The sequence below is a fragment of the Cannabis sativa genome, chromosome 3 (genome assembly GCF_029168945.1).
Source record: "Cannabis sativa cultivar Pink pepper isolate KNU-18-1 chromosome 3, ASM2916894v1, whole genome shotgun sequence".
Lineage (NCBI taxonomy): Eukaryota > Viridiplantae > Streptophyta > Magnoliopsida > Rosales > Cannabaceae > Cannabis > Cannabis sativa.
Window position 1 is genome coordinate 31,266,909 of NC_083603.1, and position 16,026 is coordinate 31,282,934.

At 33.7% G+C, this 16,026-nt stretch overlaps 1 protein-coding gene across 2 annotated transcripts; it reads right to left on the reverse strand.

The window, feature by feature from the left end:
• Positions 1 to 9,448: 9,448 nt before the first annotated feature.
• On the reverse strand, positions 9,449 to 12,787 carry LOC115710024 (ankyrin repeat-containing protein At5g02620). 2 transcript variants are annotated; one of them, XM_030638326.2, is made up of 4 exons: positions 12,599 to 12,787; positions 11,594 to 12,204; positions 10,927 to 11,336; positions 9,449 to 10,542 (listed from the first exon to the last, which is right to left on the reverse strand). In XM_030638326.2, the coding sequence occupies exons 2-4, from the start codon at positions 11,886 to 11,888 to the stop codon at positions 9,655 to 9,657; spliced, it is 1,593 nt and encodes a 530-aa protein (XP_030494186.2). In that variant the 5' UTR covers positions 11,889 to 12,204; positions 12,599 to 12,787; the 3' UTR covers positions 9,449 to 9,654. The 2 variants fall into 2 exon arrangements, with proteins under 2 accessions (XP_030494186.2, XP_060967831.1); XM_061111848.1 differs by having other exon boundaries at positions 11,594 to 12,787.
• Between the last annotated feature and the right edge of the window lie 3,239 nt (positions 12,788 to 16,026).

A 16,026-nucleotide genomic window follows, 5' to 3' on the forward strand; every position in this document is an offset into this window, starting at 1 on the left:
TGTACATACATCTGCGAATGAGATGAACTTTCTTTCAGTGGATATAGGCATATTAACTCTTTGCAGAGAATGATCTTGTCAAAACCACTATGAACAATATACAAATACCATAGATTTATAAAATATGTGGTTGTATCTTTTGATGACTTCAGTTTAGTTACATCAAAGAGTTCTTAGAATAGTGCAAGTGGATTCTGGTCACAGAATACTAAACTCATACAGTTTAAATCCATTGAAAGAAAATAGTTATGAAACACTTGTGAAAGTGTAACTGTATAATTAGTAATTCTTTCTTGGACCACCACTATTAATCTAACTCTATGATTTGCCTATACAAGTAAGAGATTTCTAAGATTGAGGATTTATATCATTTTGGGATAGAATTTCGGGAATATAACCATATACGTCATTTAATTTCTTAAGAGAAAATATAGAATGACTTTATATGATTTATAGACCATTCAACCAATGATATGTTATTAAGCTGATGCGAAATGAATAAGCTAAGAGGAATTAGGATAATTTCGTTTTAAATAGGAATCCAACGATGCTCCGATTAGCGAGAGTCAAAGTAATCTTATTTATACAATCTTCTTGTTTCATATTGTAAAATACTAGTCTAAGGTGTCATCAATTGATGAACAGCTAGATGTTGCATATACAATATTTATCTTTCGAGATCTAACACTATTATGTTAGTCTAATGGTGAAAATCCATTAGGGATTTATCTCATTAGAAAAACAAGCCAAGCTAGACCAACAATGAAGATTCGAAATTAAACTACAATTTAATAACAGAAAATAACATGGTTCAATACAAATTCATACACAATTCATAAATTATGAAGCACATAGCAAATAGGAATGACAAGTGAAAATACTAAAACATACAATCCTAAATAATTTCCAAGGTCTTCAACAGACTGATATCAGTGTCCCGTTTAGGAGAGAGTCAGAGCTACCATCCATTGAATAGAGTTGTCAGCTCATCTAAAATGATCAATATTCTAGCAACCTTTTCTTCGATCAAGATTGGAATCCGCGTTGTCCCGTTTAGGCGAGAGTCAAGGCTATTCTATCTTATGAGCTTCCACCATTGTTTCATATTCTTGCAAGTCTTATACAGTCGCCACCATTAGGGTGATCAAAACTATATAAAAAACTTACAAGATTACTTATCTTTCGAGATTAAACGGTGCTAACTTGCTAATAAATGTTCCTCCATTAGGGAGGATTACTCACTAAAACAATAGCTATGTAAAACCAACAATGGAGATCGAATATCCTTATTTAATGAAGGTTGTATTTTCTTCTAATATTTATTTTAATCAATTTATTTTAAATATATATATTTAATTAAAATTTCCAATTTAGAATAAAATATTCTAAATATAAATTTTAATTTAATATTTATAAATTACACTTAGATGGATATGAAAATAACGTGAATTATTTCCATCTTAGTAACAATTTCCATAAATATTTAGAAAATTATTCAATTTAAGTTGTTTCAAAATTAATTTAAATTAATTTACAACTCAAATTTAATTTTCTATAAATATATATTGCATTTCGAAAAATGAAGTGTATAACAATACTACTTTCGAAAATGCTTTAAAATAAAATAAAAATAAATCCTGGAAAATTACTCTAATTTTATGTTGGCCCAAAATTAATAAAAATTAATTTTCAACAAAAATATAATTTTCCTATTTAATTATATATCTAATAAAAATTTCAAATATTTAAGTATCATGATTAAAAATCAACTTAAATATTAATTTTCTATTTAATTAAATACACTAGAAAAATACTTCAAGCAAAACAGATAATATCTATCTAGACTTTCATTGACTAATTAATTCAATTTCTAATAATAATATATTTTAGTTCATTTATTTTAATTAAAAATTAAATGAAAAACTCATTGATTTAAGTTGGTCCAACATTAAATAAATAATTTTCAACTTTAATCTATTTTTCAAATAAAATTTGAAATTTCTACATTAAAGAAATGTAATTTTGAAATTTTGGGAAATGATTAATAAAATAAAATAAAATACATTGTGAAAATTATTCAGCTTTAAGTTATTCTGAAATAAGATTCCAAACTTAAGATAATTTTTAACTTTAATTAAATAACATGAAAATAAAAATATTTAAGTATCATGATGAAAATCAACTTAGATATTGAATTTTCAATTTAATTAAATGTATTAAATTCAAGAAAAAAATAATTAAGTATAGAGGAAACTTAATTATTAATTCTAGTTTAATACTAGAAAAATATACTAAACTTAGATTGTACCAAAATTAATTATGAGACAATTAATTTCACAATCAATGATATTTTCCTATTTAATATTAGAAATAATAATTAGTACTAGAAATAACTATCTAGAATATATATCATTAACTAAGTGTTTTTCTAAAATTAACTTTATAATATTAAAATAAAAAATAAATTTCATATATTTTAAAAGTTAATTATGTTGCTAATTCAATTTTAATTAGGTTAGACTAATATAATTAACCTAATACAATTATTTAAATAAGGCAAATGGGCCTTCACAATTGGGGTAGTTCATGTGAGGGGGAGCTGGGTTCAGTATGTCGTACCCACTTCTATTGGCCCCCAACTCTCACACAAGGCCTAAAAGAGAGGAATTTAACCTTTAAATAAACAATTGTTATTCATTGAATAAGCCCAAATCTAATTGGACCTAAATAAATTTCCTTATGTCAAAATTTATTTTAGCAACCTAGTCCATTTACTTAGTAAAAACTTAAATGGGCTTCCTATATCCATCTAAGCCCAAAAGCAAACATATAGGCTCACACAGGTCAAATGATTTGGATGGGCCCTATCATGTTACTAGGTTTACACAGATGAAAGAAGTACAAAATTTACCTGTTACAAATTATTTATAAGATCTATCGACAATTGGACTATGATTAAAATCAGATCATTGGATCTGTCAACAACTTAATCATAGCAATTTAGATCAGATAAATAATAGGTTTGTAAAAAAAAAAAAAATTGAATAAACAATATAAAATTAAACAAACATTGTCCTTGTAACAGATGTGAAAATAAGATATTAATATAATTAAATTATTATTCTTAAACTAACCAACTAAAGGAAACTAATTTTAAAATTTCTAGGTTTATTTGAATCAAATTAAATTAAATATCTAATAAGATCTTTGAAAGGAAAGAATCTTCAATATCACTTTCAAATCTTATAATTTAATAAAATAAACCAATTTTAAAATAGATTTAGTTAGATAATTATTATTTTAGGAATAAAATAATAAATGAATAATAATTACCATAATTATATGTCAAAATATCTCAAATTAAGCAATATTCAAATTTCTACAAAAATATCTATGTTATTTAAATATTTAAGATATAATTTATAAATTTCTAATAAGGAAAAAAATAATATATATATAGAAAAAATATCATTTTTAAACTTGTAATTTATAAATAATTAAATATTTAACAAAATAACAAATTTTTGAATTTGAAAAACATTATGGTAAGTATATCTATAAAAATATCTATGTTAATTTCAAATTTATTAATTATTTAATTTGTCATATAAGATAATTTTAATATAATATTTTAAATAAAAAGACAAAGTTATCTTTTAATTTAAAATATCTTAAATATCAAAATATCTAATCTTATAATTAAATAATAAATAAATATTAAAGAAGTTAACAAATTTTTAAATCTGACCATAATAGGAAATATTTAAAATTGGAAACATTCTAAAATAGAAATATTTAAAAATTGAAAAAATTCCAAATTAAAAATATTTAAAATTGGAAACATTTCAATTTAGAAATATTTAAAAATGGAAAAATGAATTTACGGAAACAATCCCATGAAAAAATTGGATTTTTGGGGAAAAAACCCAAAAATCGCAATTTTGGGTTAGCAACCCAGTAGGCTGCATCTGCAGCCCAGGAGAGGCTGCTAGCTGCCTGTTACGCGTGCGGAGCATGGGCACCCAGCCGAGGAATCTCGGCGGATGCAGGGTGCTTGAGCGGGATTCATGGGCGCTGGCAGGGGTGACACAGGCAGAACAGCAGGCTGCTCGCGCGCGCGGATGGGGCTTGTCCGAAGCTCCTGATGCGTGCGATTGAGCACCCATGCATACCCGAAATCTCGATTTTCCAAAATTCATAATTTTTTCGTTTTTCATCGGGATCGAGTTCCGTAAAAACAAAAATTGCTTAATTTTTGACAAGGAATCAAAATAAAATATTTTCAAAAATCGAAAAAAATATTTTTCACGGAAAAAGGTACTGTACAACATCAACATTCATCAACCAGCATATAAAACAACATGAAACCATCCAAATCAACACAAAAAAATATCAATCATCGTTTTAATTCATATTACATGAAAGTAAATCATTACCATGGCTCTGGTGCCAGTTGTTGGAAATTATTTTACCAGGATCTAGATTTACTAACAAGTATGTTTGATTAACATCCTAATATGAATTCTAAAACAATGAAAGTAAACACATATAAAGTTTAGAAAACCTTACAGTGGGTGCAGCGGAATAATATGACTCTTTCCATTTAGATCTCTAGCCCTTGATTCCTTTCTGTAGTAGAGCATAATCAAGATCTGAATCTGGATCTTCTTTTCTCCTTCTTTGATGCAGAATTTCCATAGTCTTACATACTATGATTGAGATACCACTTGATGTGTGTGGGCACTACTCATTCACTCAAGTGTTTCAAAATTTAGAGAGAAGAAAAGAGAGAGAGAGGGCGTGTGGCAGTTTCTGCAAGAAAACAATATGTGAAGTTGTGTAAGTTGTTTGTTTCTTGAAGCCAACACTTTCTATTTATAGAATTCCCTCTAGGTTTAGGTTAGAATTGTGTGGCATTAAAATAATAAAAAAATAAAATGATAAAGGCCTATGCATAGTGGGCGACCAAAATAGGAAATTGGGCCTCACTTTGCAACTTTCCCATTTTGTTATTTTTTATTCCCATTTTCTCAAAAATACCAATTTTCCAATTTAACCATTTAAATGCCAATTCTAATTATTTAATAACTTGAAAATAATTATTAAATAATATTGCCATTTAATATATTTATTAATTTAGACATATAAAGTCTATTAATCAATAAATAAACCTAGAATCTCTTTTCTTTACAATTTCGCCCTTGCTTAGTGAAAATTCATAAAGTAGACATAGTCTAACTTTTAGAATTATAATTGCTTAATCAAAATCAATTAACTGAGTCTTACAAGCAGTATGGTCTCAACTAGTTTGGGGACCATGGGTCTATATAACCGAGCTTCCAATAAGTTGAACCGAATTTACCAAGTAAATTCCCTAACTTATTAATTCCTCATTGAATCCACACTTAGAACTTGGAATTGCACTCTCAGTCATATAGAACGCTCTATATGTTCCATGATATAGACACGTCATTAGTTATCCATTGTTATAATCCTAATGTGATCAATGATCCTCTATATATATGATTTACATTCTAAAGGGATTAAATTACCGTAACACCCTACAATGTATTTTATCCTTAAAACACTTAACCCTGTATAAATGATATTTCAGCTAAGTGAAATGAGATCTCCACCATTTATTTTCTTTTGGTTAAGCTCGAAGGAAATCATCCTTTACTTTCTATTCGCCAGATAGAAGCTATAGATTCCATATTTATGTTGGCGCTCCCACTCAATTACACTACCGTCTTCCCAAAATATACGTATCACCCTGACCCAACAGTAGGCTTAACTAACAAATCAAAGAACACGGATAACACTTTTGAGATTGAACCTAACCATATCAGGATTAAGATCATTTGATCTACGATCAACAGGTGATATTGAATTGAATAGATATTACGGTAAACTTTACTAATGTCCTGGAAAGGACATAACACTTTTCCAAGGTGTAAGAATACCTATCGCTGATTATACCATGTCAGTCTAAATCCAGTGTTCTGACAAATCAGGGAATAAACTTTTGAACATATAATTAAGATTATATTCCACTGTGCTGACAACACTATAATCTTTAACAAACTCATATGTTCTGGACTTAAAAAGAATTCATACATTCTATACATATAATCATGAAATAAATCATGTGAACCATGTAACATGAAATGTTATTTCTGATCTTTATTCATATGTAAATCTGATTATATTGAAATGAGTTTTATTTAGGGCACAAAACCCAACATATACAGTAGACGCCAATCGTGATCCTGAATTGGAAGACTGCTCAGAACTTCAGCAACTTCTACACGGTCTTTGTCCAACACAGATTGAGCTGGTCTACCTGTGAGCATTGATAAATGTTAGCATTTTTAAAAGGACAAAAAAACAATAGTCAAGTGCAAAGGCTTGCGATGTACGAGGTCAGCGATTGAAGCCCGTGGCATTTCAAATGTATAAAACCTCTTTGACTTTCAATCCCCCATATTGAAAATAGTGCCTTCTACCCCGTTGACCTCAGAGTTGGCCCATTTACTGAAGTAGTGTAAGCCATTGTCATGACCAACATTTTTTATACCATAAAAGTAACTAAAATCCTCAACTTTTAGTTCCCCTCGCGTGTATTCCATGTACATTGCGTAAAATCCAAGAATTATGCGATAATTGTTGGGTGTAAGTTAGAAGGGAGAGACGTCATATCGAAAAGGTGGAAAGGAAGCATCACACTGCAGCGAAGAATGGGAATTGAAACCACTACATTTTGGGTCGAGATAATACCAGAATTAGTGAACGGGAGGTGAGGTCATTGCATTGACATGGGTTTTGAAGTTGTAATATGGATTAAATTCAGTCTTTCAAATGTTTTTAGATCATACTTTTTAACTTGCAAGACTAGGTCCTCGCAGGAAAAAGGTTCGTCTAACAGGGCATTATCCACTAAATCTATTTCAATCTCTTCATTGCCCACATCATCTTTGACCTCGCAAGTGGATAGTTTGAAGTCCTTGCCCATCTCTTCGACCTCCACGTCTGGGAAATTTGGAGATAAGCAAAACTACCTTTGAGTAGACACTGTGGATTCACTTCCCCCACATCTCTATAGTGACCGGTCCTGCTAATTCTTGTACCATGCAATCTATCTTGCTGGTAGATAGGGAGCCTTCTCAAGCTCTTGCCATAGGAATCTCCTCATCTGACAGCGACATGGGGATAAACATATTCTTTGACATTCAATAACAATACTCCCATCTCTAGAATGGTACCTTTGGCTGTACGATAGGTTGCTCATCTAAAAGATAGAAGATCTTTTTTCTGCGGGATGTGAATGCAATGTAAATAAAAAAGTGTTCTCACCCAAACAACAAAACTTTTAGTGTGACAAAACTAGCGACTATCTCAAAAAGTGTTTGGGAGTTTCCAAGTATCTTAAGGGTCATGCGAGAGCATAAACATTAGGTTAATGGGACACCACCACTTTGAGACTCAGTTAGTCCTAATCATGATTTGAATGCATATGTATAAAAGTAAAACGACCAACTCCAAGGATGAATGGAGTGGTTGGGGGTCTCGTAGTGACCTAAGGGTTACCCAGAGAAGTAAATATTAAGTCTCTACGAAACCCCAACCACTACCAAATTTTGACTTGGAGGTAAATAAACTAATTAACTATGCGGGTGTGCGAAGGTTCTACAATGAAGATGCGATTATTCAAAATTTCATTGCAAAAACCCGCGAGTATTAAAATTTTGGGCAATTATTTTTTGGGGAAAATATTGTATTGTGCCTAAATTTTTGATTCTCTCAATAAACCCTATTTTTTTCATACAATTTCTACACCTAAAACCCAGAATGCATGCAAATTTTGAAGAAAATAATAATTACATAAAAGGAAGACCCTAATCTTCAACATAATTACTTCATAGATTGCTCTTGAAGATATTCAAGCCCTTGAAGTTGTCTTCAATCTGTAAGAATTTGAGACTTTAGAGAAGTCCTTAAAAGTTTAAATTTATGGGTAGAGGGATTGAAGTAGGAAAATGAATAAGAATTGATTTATATCTGTGGGGGTTAAATACTAATACTCCTCATTCACTGGGATGCTGACACGTGGCAAGAGAATGCCTAAGGTGTCCCAATCCAACGGTCTCTAAAGAATACGCCTGCACTTACCCCAAAGGGTCTTGATGATGTGGCATCTCGGAGAAATAAAATAATAATTACAGTCGTCTTTTCAAAACCCTCAACACGTCAACCAAAAGTCACCATCTCATGACAACAACTCACCTCCCTCTCTCTGATAGTTTCCCTAATGATACAATTGTCAGTCGCGAAACTAGGGGCATGTGTTCTAGTGCAATATCTTTTCCTAGAAACTCGAGATCAGCCTCCTATAAAATTGACACGTGAATCCAATCCTCAAGGGATGAATGAGCTGTTAATTAATGACTGTCCAAGAGTTGACCTTGCTTGAACCAAACTCGCGAGATGATGCGGCCTTGACAGGGTCTAGTCGCATACTATGCCTTGCATAAGATAAGCCGGACCGAGAGGGATTAATACAAATCACACATATATCGAAACACATGCGATGACTAAGTAGCCTTCTCCTGCGACTAAGTAAAGATAGCTTCTTTACATAATGATTGGTCCAAATGACAAAATGTGTTCGATGACTCAGTAGGGACTTGCATGTCTCATGTTGTCAACACACAAAAGGTCCGTCAATGCAACTCAGATAGAACAAAGACATCCTAGTGAAAGGCTCATTAACCCTTTTAAGAATATAGAACGCACCTAAAGTCTACGAGCTTGTGCAAGAATATTAACAGACAACTCGCACCCTACAGGTCGCATATGATGTTGCACTTATTAGAACGAATTAAATTGTTCTTCATTTATTCTTTTACGTTTATTAATATTGTTATTTATTGTAAAACGATTCTATAACTAGTTAGTAATGACTAAAAGGACACTTGCTTTCTAAATAAAGGCGAGTGATCCAAGATGAATAGACGAAACAAAAATTATTTGCAACAAGGGACTATGTAGACCGTGATCTGACTGAACCACTATATTCCCTTGTGTTCATTTTATTTTTCTAGTTGTTCAATTATCTTGACAATTTCCTTTGAATACTCGCTATTCTAAGTAAAGTATTTGCTATTTTTCTTTTATTTATTTACTGTAGCATACGTTTTGGTGTTGTTCAAATTCCTCCAACAACATTATCCAAACAAGCTTCTGTGAAAAAGAAAAAATGTAAAATTATTTAAACCCAACTTATAAATAGCACACAAAAAGAGACTTTAAAATTTCTGAAAACAACGTGCTCTTCACTCCAATTAGCAACACCTTGTACAACATTCTAAAAGAAAGTATAATAAAGACACGATGTTGATTTGTCTAGGTATGAAAATGAGGTGGAAGAAAGCACAGACTAAATATATAATTTTATCGAACACGATCCCTTGGGCTATCATCAAATTGAAATAGTAATACTACAGTAATGATCTTCTGTTATTCTTATCATATCACAATTTGGCAAATTACTGAAGTTCAGTCTTACATAATTTAATTTATATATACACATTGTCTATGTTACTTGTGAAGAGGCCAATTTACATCTCAGACTTAATATATGCTACCTTTGGTCTTTCAAAGTGCATACACTGTCTTATACTCACTATTTAGTATATCAGTATCAGACATTATTGTAACTGACCATGATTGTGGTGACTGACTATTATTAGTCATTGATCTCTTAAGGCTTCTCCTCAATTTGGAAGATTGTAGCCTGTTTACTATGACCCAATAACACATAGTTCCCAGTGTTGTTGCCATAATTACTGTTCCTATACCAGTTACGCCAATGGCTAATAATCTATGATGTTCTCCCACAACAATATATGACAGTGCTAAAAATGCCACTGACACCATAACACAAGCCAACCACATCAGCTTGTTTATGATTGCCATGAGTTTCTTTTTTGATTTTCTCTCTACAACAACAACTGAGGTTTGGACAATCACAACAGCTAGTGATAGGAAGAGAGCAAATGAGTCAAATATGAAGAAGATGATGAATTCAATTCTGGGACCAACAAGGACTTCACCAGTTGAGAGGTTTGGAGTTAATTTTGAAGCATCAACAGGGTACAGGCCAGGGACTTGGAAGATAGCAGCAAAGGCAACGGTGGCTATGAGAACAGCAACAACCGTGGTTGAGTTGATCGCGTTGTTGAGGCCTTCTAAGTGCATTTTGTTGAGTCGTTTAACCATTCCTCGTACTTGTTTTCGTGTCTGGCGTGTATGCTCAAGTTGGTGATGTACTTCATGTTTGATTACACTGACAGTTTGTTTCAGTTCTCGGGATCTTGTTGAACTTAGTGGTCTAATGAATTTGGCGCTTTGAATGCCATGTTCTCTTAGGACAGCAGCAATCTCTGGCTGTCCATTTCGATCAGCAGTGTCAAGTACACTTTCGCCATCTTTGTTAATGACAGTCGTGTCCACTCCCTTGTGATTTAGCAGCAGCTGAACAATCTGTAAGAAGTTTAACGTTAATAAGGTACTCTATACTACAGTGTTTCTGGCTACTAAAAATCCATATTTAGACTTAATCAGATATGTCTTTGTTGCAACTAATTTCCTAGTTCTAGTTTCCCCATGTTTTGTAAAAAATAGTATATGTATTTTACTATACACCTCCTTGTTTCTTTTTTCTAAGCTTTTGGTTTGGTTTAAATAATCCATATTAAGAATGCTACTCTGTTAAGAAATTATTGAAAGCAGGCCATTTTCAATGTTACGTTGGAAAAAGGTCCATTTTCACAAGTTGTATCATTCAATTCAATGCACTAAATAAACTCCAAATTAAATATATTCTCTTTTGAGATGACAAATCAACAAAAATAAAACTATGATCACCTCAGCTCGACCCTTTCGGCTAGCTATATGCAAGGAAGTGTTGCCCTTAGCATCAACCATGTTTATCAAAGAATGATTTGCCTTCAACATTTCAGTCACCAGCTCAACGTTATGTCCCTTAACTGCCATATGAAGAGCAGTCTGCCCTTTCTTATCAATTTTCACAGCAATTCCAGACTCTTTACTCAACAGAGCTTTGACAACCAACAAATGCCCATTCCTTGCCGCAGAATGCAGTGCGGTTTTGCAGTTGCTTCTCGTTATGTTGGCCAGGCTGCCAAAACTATCCAAGAGGTAATTAACCACATCAACATGGCCTTGTGCAGCAGCAGTATGCAAAGCTGTTGTGTTTGTCAGATCAACAGTCATTGCGAGTTCTGGGAGAGCCTCCATTAACACCTTTAACACCCCTGAATCAGAAGTTCGTTATACAAACAACAATGAGCTCAATCCAGAAAAATTCATGACAATACATCTATAATAAAGAAACAAAATAGTATCTTTTGGTAATTCATTGAAAGAAGACATTCAAGACAAAAATTCTCAGCATCTGCGGGGAATCCGGAATGTCATTTTCAAAAAATCATCAAAAGAGGACTTTTTTTTTAAAAAAAAGATAGTGCCATCAATTACTCAAAACTTTATGCTAATAGCCACTGGAATTTACCTAAATTCCCTTGTTTAGTAGCTACATGAAATGCATCGAAGCCATTCCTAGCTCTGGTACCAGCTGTATCAATGTCATAGTGCTTTATCATGTCTTCCACCATATCAACATACCCATACTCAGAGGCCACATAAAGAGGGGTTTCGCAAGCATGATTCTGCTTTGCTAATATTTCCTTTAATTCTACCTCCTCACTAGTCTTTGAGATTATTTCCAGAACCAGTTCACGATTTCCTGATCTTGCAGCCAAATGCAAGGGAGTGTCTCCTCTCTCTCCTGCTGACCTTTTTACCATCTTCTTTTTCTTATTAGATGTTCTGAGTTTGTTGCTCCAACAGAAGAAGTTGATAAAAACAAACACAAGGAAAATATATAAAGGAGGAACTTTCCTTTCCAACCTTTGAGAATATGGATAAATCTTTTCTGGATTTAAAAATAATCCCTTTATTCTATCTATGTAAGGCCCGGATCAAAACTCAACCATGGCTGCCTACCAAAGATTTCAACTCGTGAACAAAATGGATGATGAGATAACTGAGTTGATTCCAAGGTTGAGCACGTGGAAGCCTCTTCTTTTGATTCCTTGATTCCATATAATACCCTGACATGTTCTGTACCCAAAATTTAAGTATTAAAAAAACATAACCCACTTGGTGTCTTCAATATATAAATAATTGAATCCACCCCCACTTCGTCTTAAAGATTCAACCTTGTTTCTCAGTCAATCATTTTGAAAGAGAGAAGGGGATAAGAAGAATAGAAAAGGGTCAAGACTTCTACAATTGTAGGAAATATGTGTATCTAACTAACTAACTAATCAAAAGGCAAGGACTATGAGGAATTGAAAATTACCCAATACGTCTATTTATTCCAACAAACTACAAAAATAGCTAAAGGGTCACTTTGCTAATTTCAACGAATCGGATCAGTAATTTTATAGATCAATAATAGCTAATGATGCTCATTTCAATAGTAAAGTGGTTGAGGTTCACAGAAAAGACTCACCTATTTGAATTCCCAGATGCTCAGAAAGAGAGTGAAGAGGAGATATAGTGTGAAATTTGATTATGTGCGCCTACATATTGAGTGAAGGGTCAAGCTCATAAAAGTTATGAAACACACTTTATGAAAAAGGGTTACGTGAAAGAAAGTAAGACTAAACCAATGGAAAAGGTCACCACGAAATCCAGGTAACGACAATAGCAACTAAATATATGTATGTATATATATATATTAATAAGTTTTGATGGGAAGTACACGCGGCATTGTAGGATTCTTATAACAGTGGCTACAGTAACTGTGTGTGAAACTTTGAAATGTGAATATGAAATGATGTGAATAATAGTACTGTAAAGTTTGGACCACAATTTATTTCTGAATGGAGTCACTAACTTAAGACCTCACTCAACTAGTTGTATGGCTGAAAGAACTGTTACTGTGGTCAGCATGGTGGTGGTTGTTGAGGAATATTACACTTAATAGAGTGCTACAACAAATACTCAAAATACAATTAATTAGTGATACTGAAAATAAATTACATATATAACGAGTAGATTACATCTCAAAACACGTATATAAGATCCAAGAACAAAGAGTAGGTACAAAGGATTAAACAACGTTTTTAAACCTTTATCCTAAAATACATTTCCACCTACACATAACCTTTAGAAAAACTCAAGAAACGCTCCTATTTATCAAGCGGACATGCATACTCTAGTGTCTAAGGATGACATGTCCTCACAAATTTCTAACTTACAAGAAAGAAAAATGGTAACTATTTATAAAGTTCACTTTTATTTGCGCTTGAAGAGTTCCACAAAAGTCTTGGCTATTATCAATGATTAATTGGGGCTTATGGACCAAAATGAATAATTTGGGGGTTATATGATCTGTTGGAACCGATCATTAACGTTCAAAAGCTAAAAAAATCGTTTGTTGAAATTGGCTAAGCATTATAGCACCAACATTAGGCACTATATCACCTACACTTGCTGCCAAAACATTTCCCCATTTTGTTTATTTTCAATTGTACTAGAAATTAGGAGGGTTCATCAAACCGCTCAAACAACCTGCTCTACAAAAAAAAAAAAATACGGTTTGAAATTCTTTGCGGTGCGGTCGCGATTTAAATTTTTCTTAAACCACGCGGCGTGTCACGGGCTCACCTTTTCAGGCAGCAGAACACCCGTGCGGCACCTTGACATCTGTAAGCCAAGGTCAGCCTTCCAACCATTCGAGTAACAATGGGCTCATTTTTCGCGCGACCGTGTGCCTCGTGCACACTTCCGTCTCTCGAACAACTCCCACCGAGTCATGCTGGAAAGCATCCATGAATGCATCCATGCATCGAGGCTCTCAAGCCAAGATACTCACACTGTCCATAGGTTCCCGCTATGATAAGGCAAATCCCAACACCGACGCTTACCTTGTCACTCGTGACCAAGGTAGCATGTGTGGCAAGATGCCAATACCAAGCTGACGTGCCAACGCTTCTATCATGCCCCACTCGATACTGTCCGAACAGTCTCCCTCGTCGCCCAAGGACTCTCATACGTCCACAGACCAATCCTCAAGGCGCCATGCCTCCACGCATTTTGGCAGGCCCTCATGAAAAGCCACCAAACTAGTTGCGTACATTAGACCACTGTCCTATCGCAGCATGGTGCTTCCGTCCCATGCGTGTATGCAAACTAGCCCCCGAATGACTACCCGTGTCATCTCATGTTGAGACTCGTGGCCAAGACACACCACAACGTATTTGGAAGGTATAGGCCACGTCCCATGCAAGCGGCATACCGACAAGCCAATAGAAATGTACCCGTTAACCTCTGCTAGCTTCTTAAACGCACTACCGGGTCGACCCGATAATGTCCATGAGTACTCAAACTCATGGAGACATGTGAGTCCCCTCGTGGTCCTCATATGCCCGTCCTACTAGCCCCACTGACTAGTAGTCGCTCACTTAGCACCAAGGTGCCAAGGGGTGGTGGACAGCTGACACCAGGTTACCCCCTTAAAGAGCATTCTGAGCTTTAAGCCTTCTATTAGGAACATACATGATTTTGGCTCTATAGACATACGACCAAAATGTAAACCAAATCACATAGTTTCGCCAATCTGATTGCACCATTGTATTTGTACACCCAAAGAAATGACAAATACCAAGTCCCGTCCCAATTCGGACAATATTGAAGATATTTAAGAAAATGCCACTGCACTACAAACTAAGCATCAGCATGCAACTAACATGCCCCACAACATGCGCCACCACTTGAACACCGCTTGGCCAACTTGTGGGCATCACTTAGCTTGTAATTGTTGGAATATGTTTTACCAGGATCTAGATTTACTACCATGTATGTTATTTAACATCCTAAATATGAATTTTTAAAACAATGTAAATAAACACATATAAAGTTTAGGAAACCTTACAGTGGGTGCAGCGGAATATTAATGGCTCCTTCCACTCAGATCTCTAACCCTTGTATCCTGTCTGTAGTAGGGTATCACCAAGATCTGAGCCCGAATGTCCTTCTCTTGATTCTGGATTCTTCACAGCCTTACACACTATGATTGAGATACCACTTGATGTGTGTGGGCACTTACTCTATCACTCAAGGTATGAAAATATGAAGAGAGAAAGAGAAGGGCTGATTTGAAAATAATAGAAGAGAAGGCTCAGGAAAATTTTGACTGAAAGTGAATTTTTATCATCTTTTAGTGTAAGCCATCACTATCTATTTATAGGCAACCACCTAGGTATAGGTAAGGATTTATTAGGCATTAAAGTAATGGAAAAAATTAAATGGAAAATACCCTAGCAAGTGGTCGGTCATAGTAAGTGGGCCTTACTTGGGAATTTTTCCACTTTTGACAATTTTTCCTTATTTTCTCAAAAATGCCATTTTTCCAATTCTAACCACTTAAATGCTAAAACTATTTATTTCATAATTAAAATTAATTATCAAATAAAATTTCCATTTAATATATTTATTAATTAGATTTAATAAAGTCTCTTAATTAATAAATAAGACCTAAAATCTCTTTTCTTCACAATTAAGCCATTGCTTAGTGAAAATTCATAAACTAGACATAGTCTAATTTTAGAATTATAATTGATTAATTAAAATTAATTAACTGAGTCTTACAAGCAGTATGGTCTCAACTAGTATGGGAACCATGGGCCCATACAACCGAGCTTCCAATAAGCGGAACTAGAATTTACCAAGTAAATCCCCTAACTTATTAATTCATTATTACATCCACCATAGAACTTGAAATTGCACTCTCAGTCATATAGAACGCTCTATATGTTCCACGATATAGATACGGTATAAACATTTAACCATCGTTCTAATCTCAATAATAATATATCCTCAATAGATGATTTACACCAAGTAGGGATCAATTTACCGTTTCACCCCTCAATGTAT

Excerpts from the sequence above, each read along its gene's own strand:
- LOC115710024 (XM_030638326.2), bottom strand. The coding sequence starts at position 11,888 with ATGGTAAAAAGGTCAGCAGGAGAGAGAGGAGACACTCCCTTGCATTTG. Across the intron at positions 11,337-11,593 it reads TACTAAACAAGGGAATTTAG|GGGTGTTAAAGGTGTTAATG; the intron begins GTAAATTCCAGT and ends CTTCTGATTCAG. Across the intron at positions 10,543-10,926 it reads GCCGAAAGGGTCGAGCTGAG|ATTGTTCAGCTGCTGCTAAA; the intron begins GTGATCATAGTT and ends AACTTCTTACAG.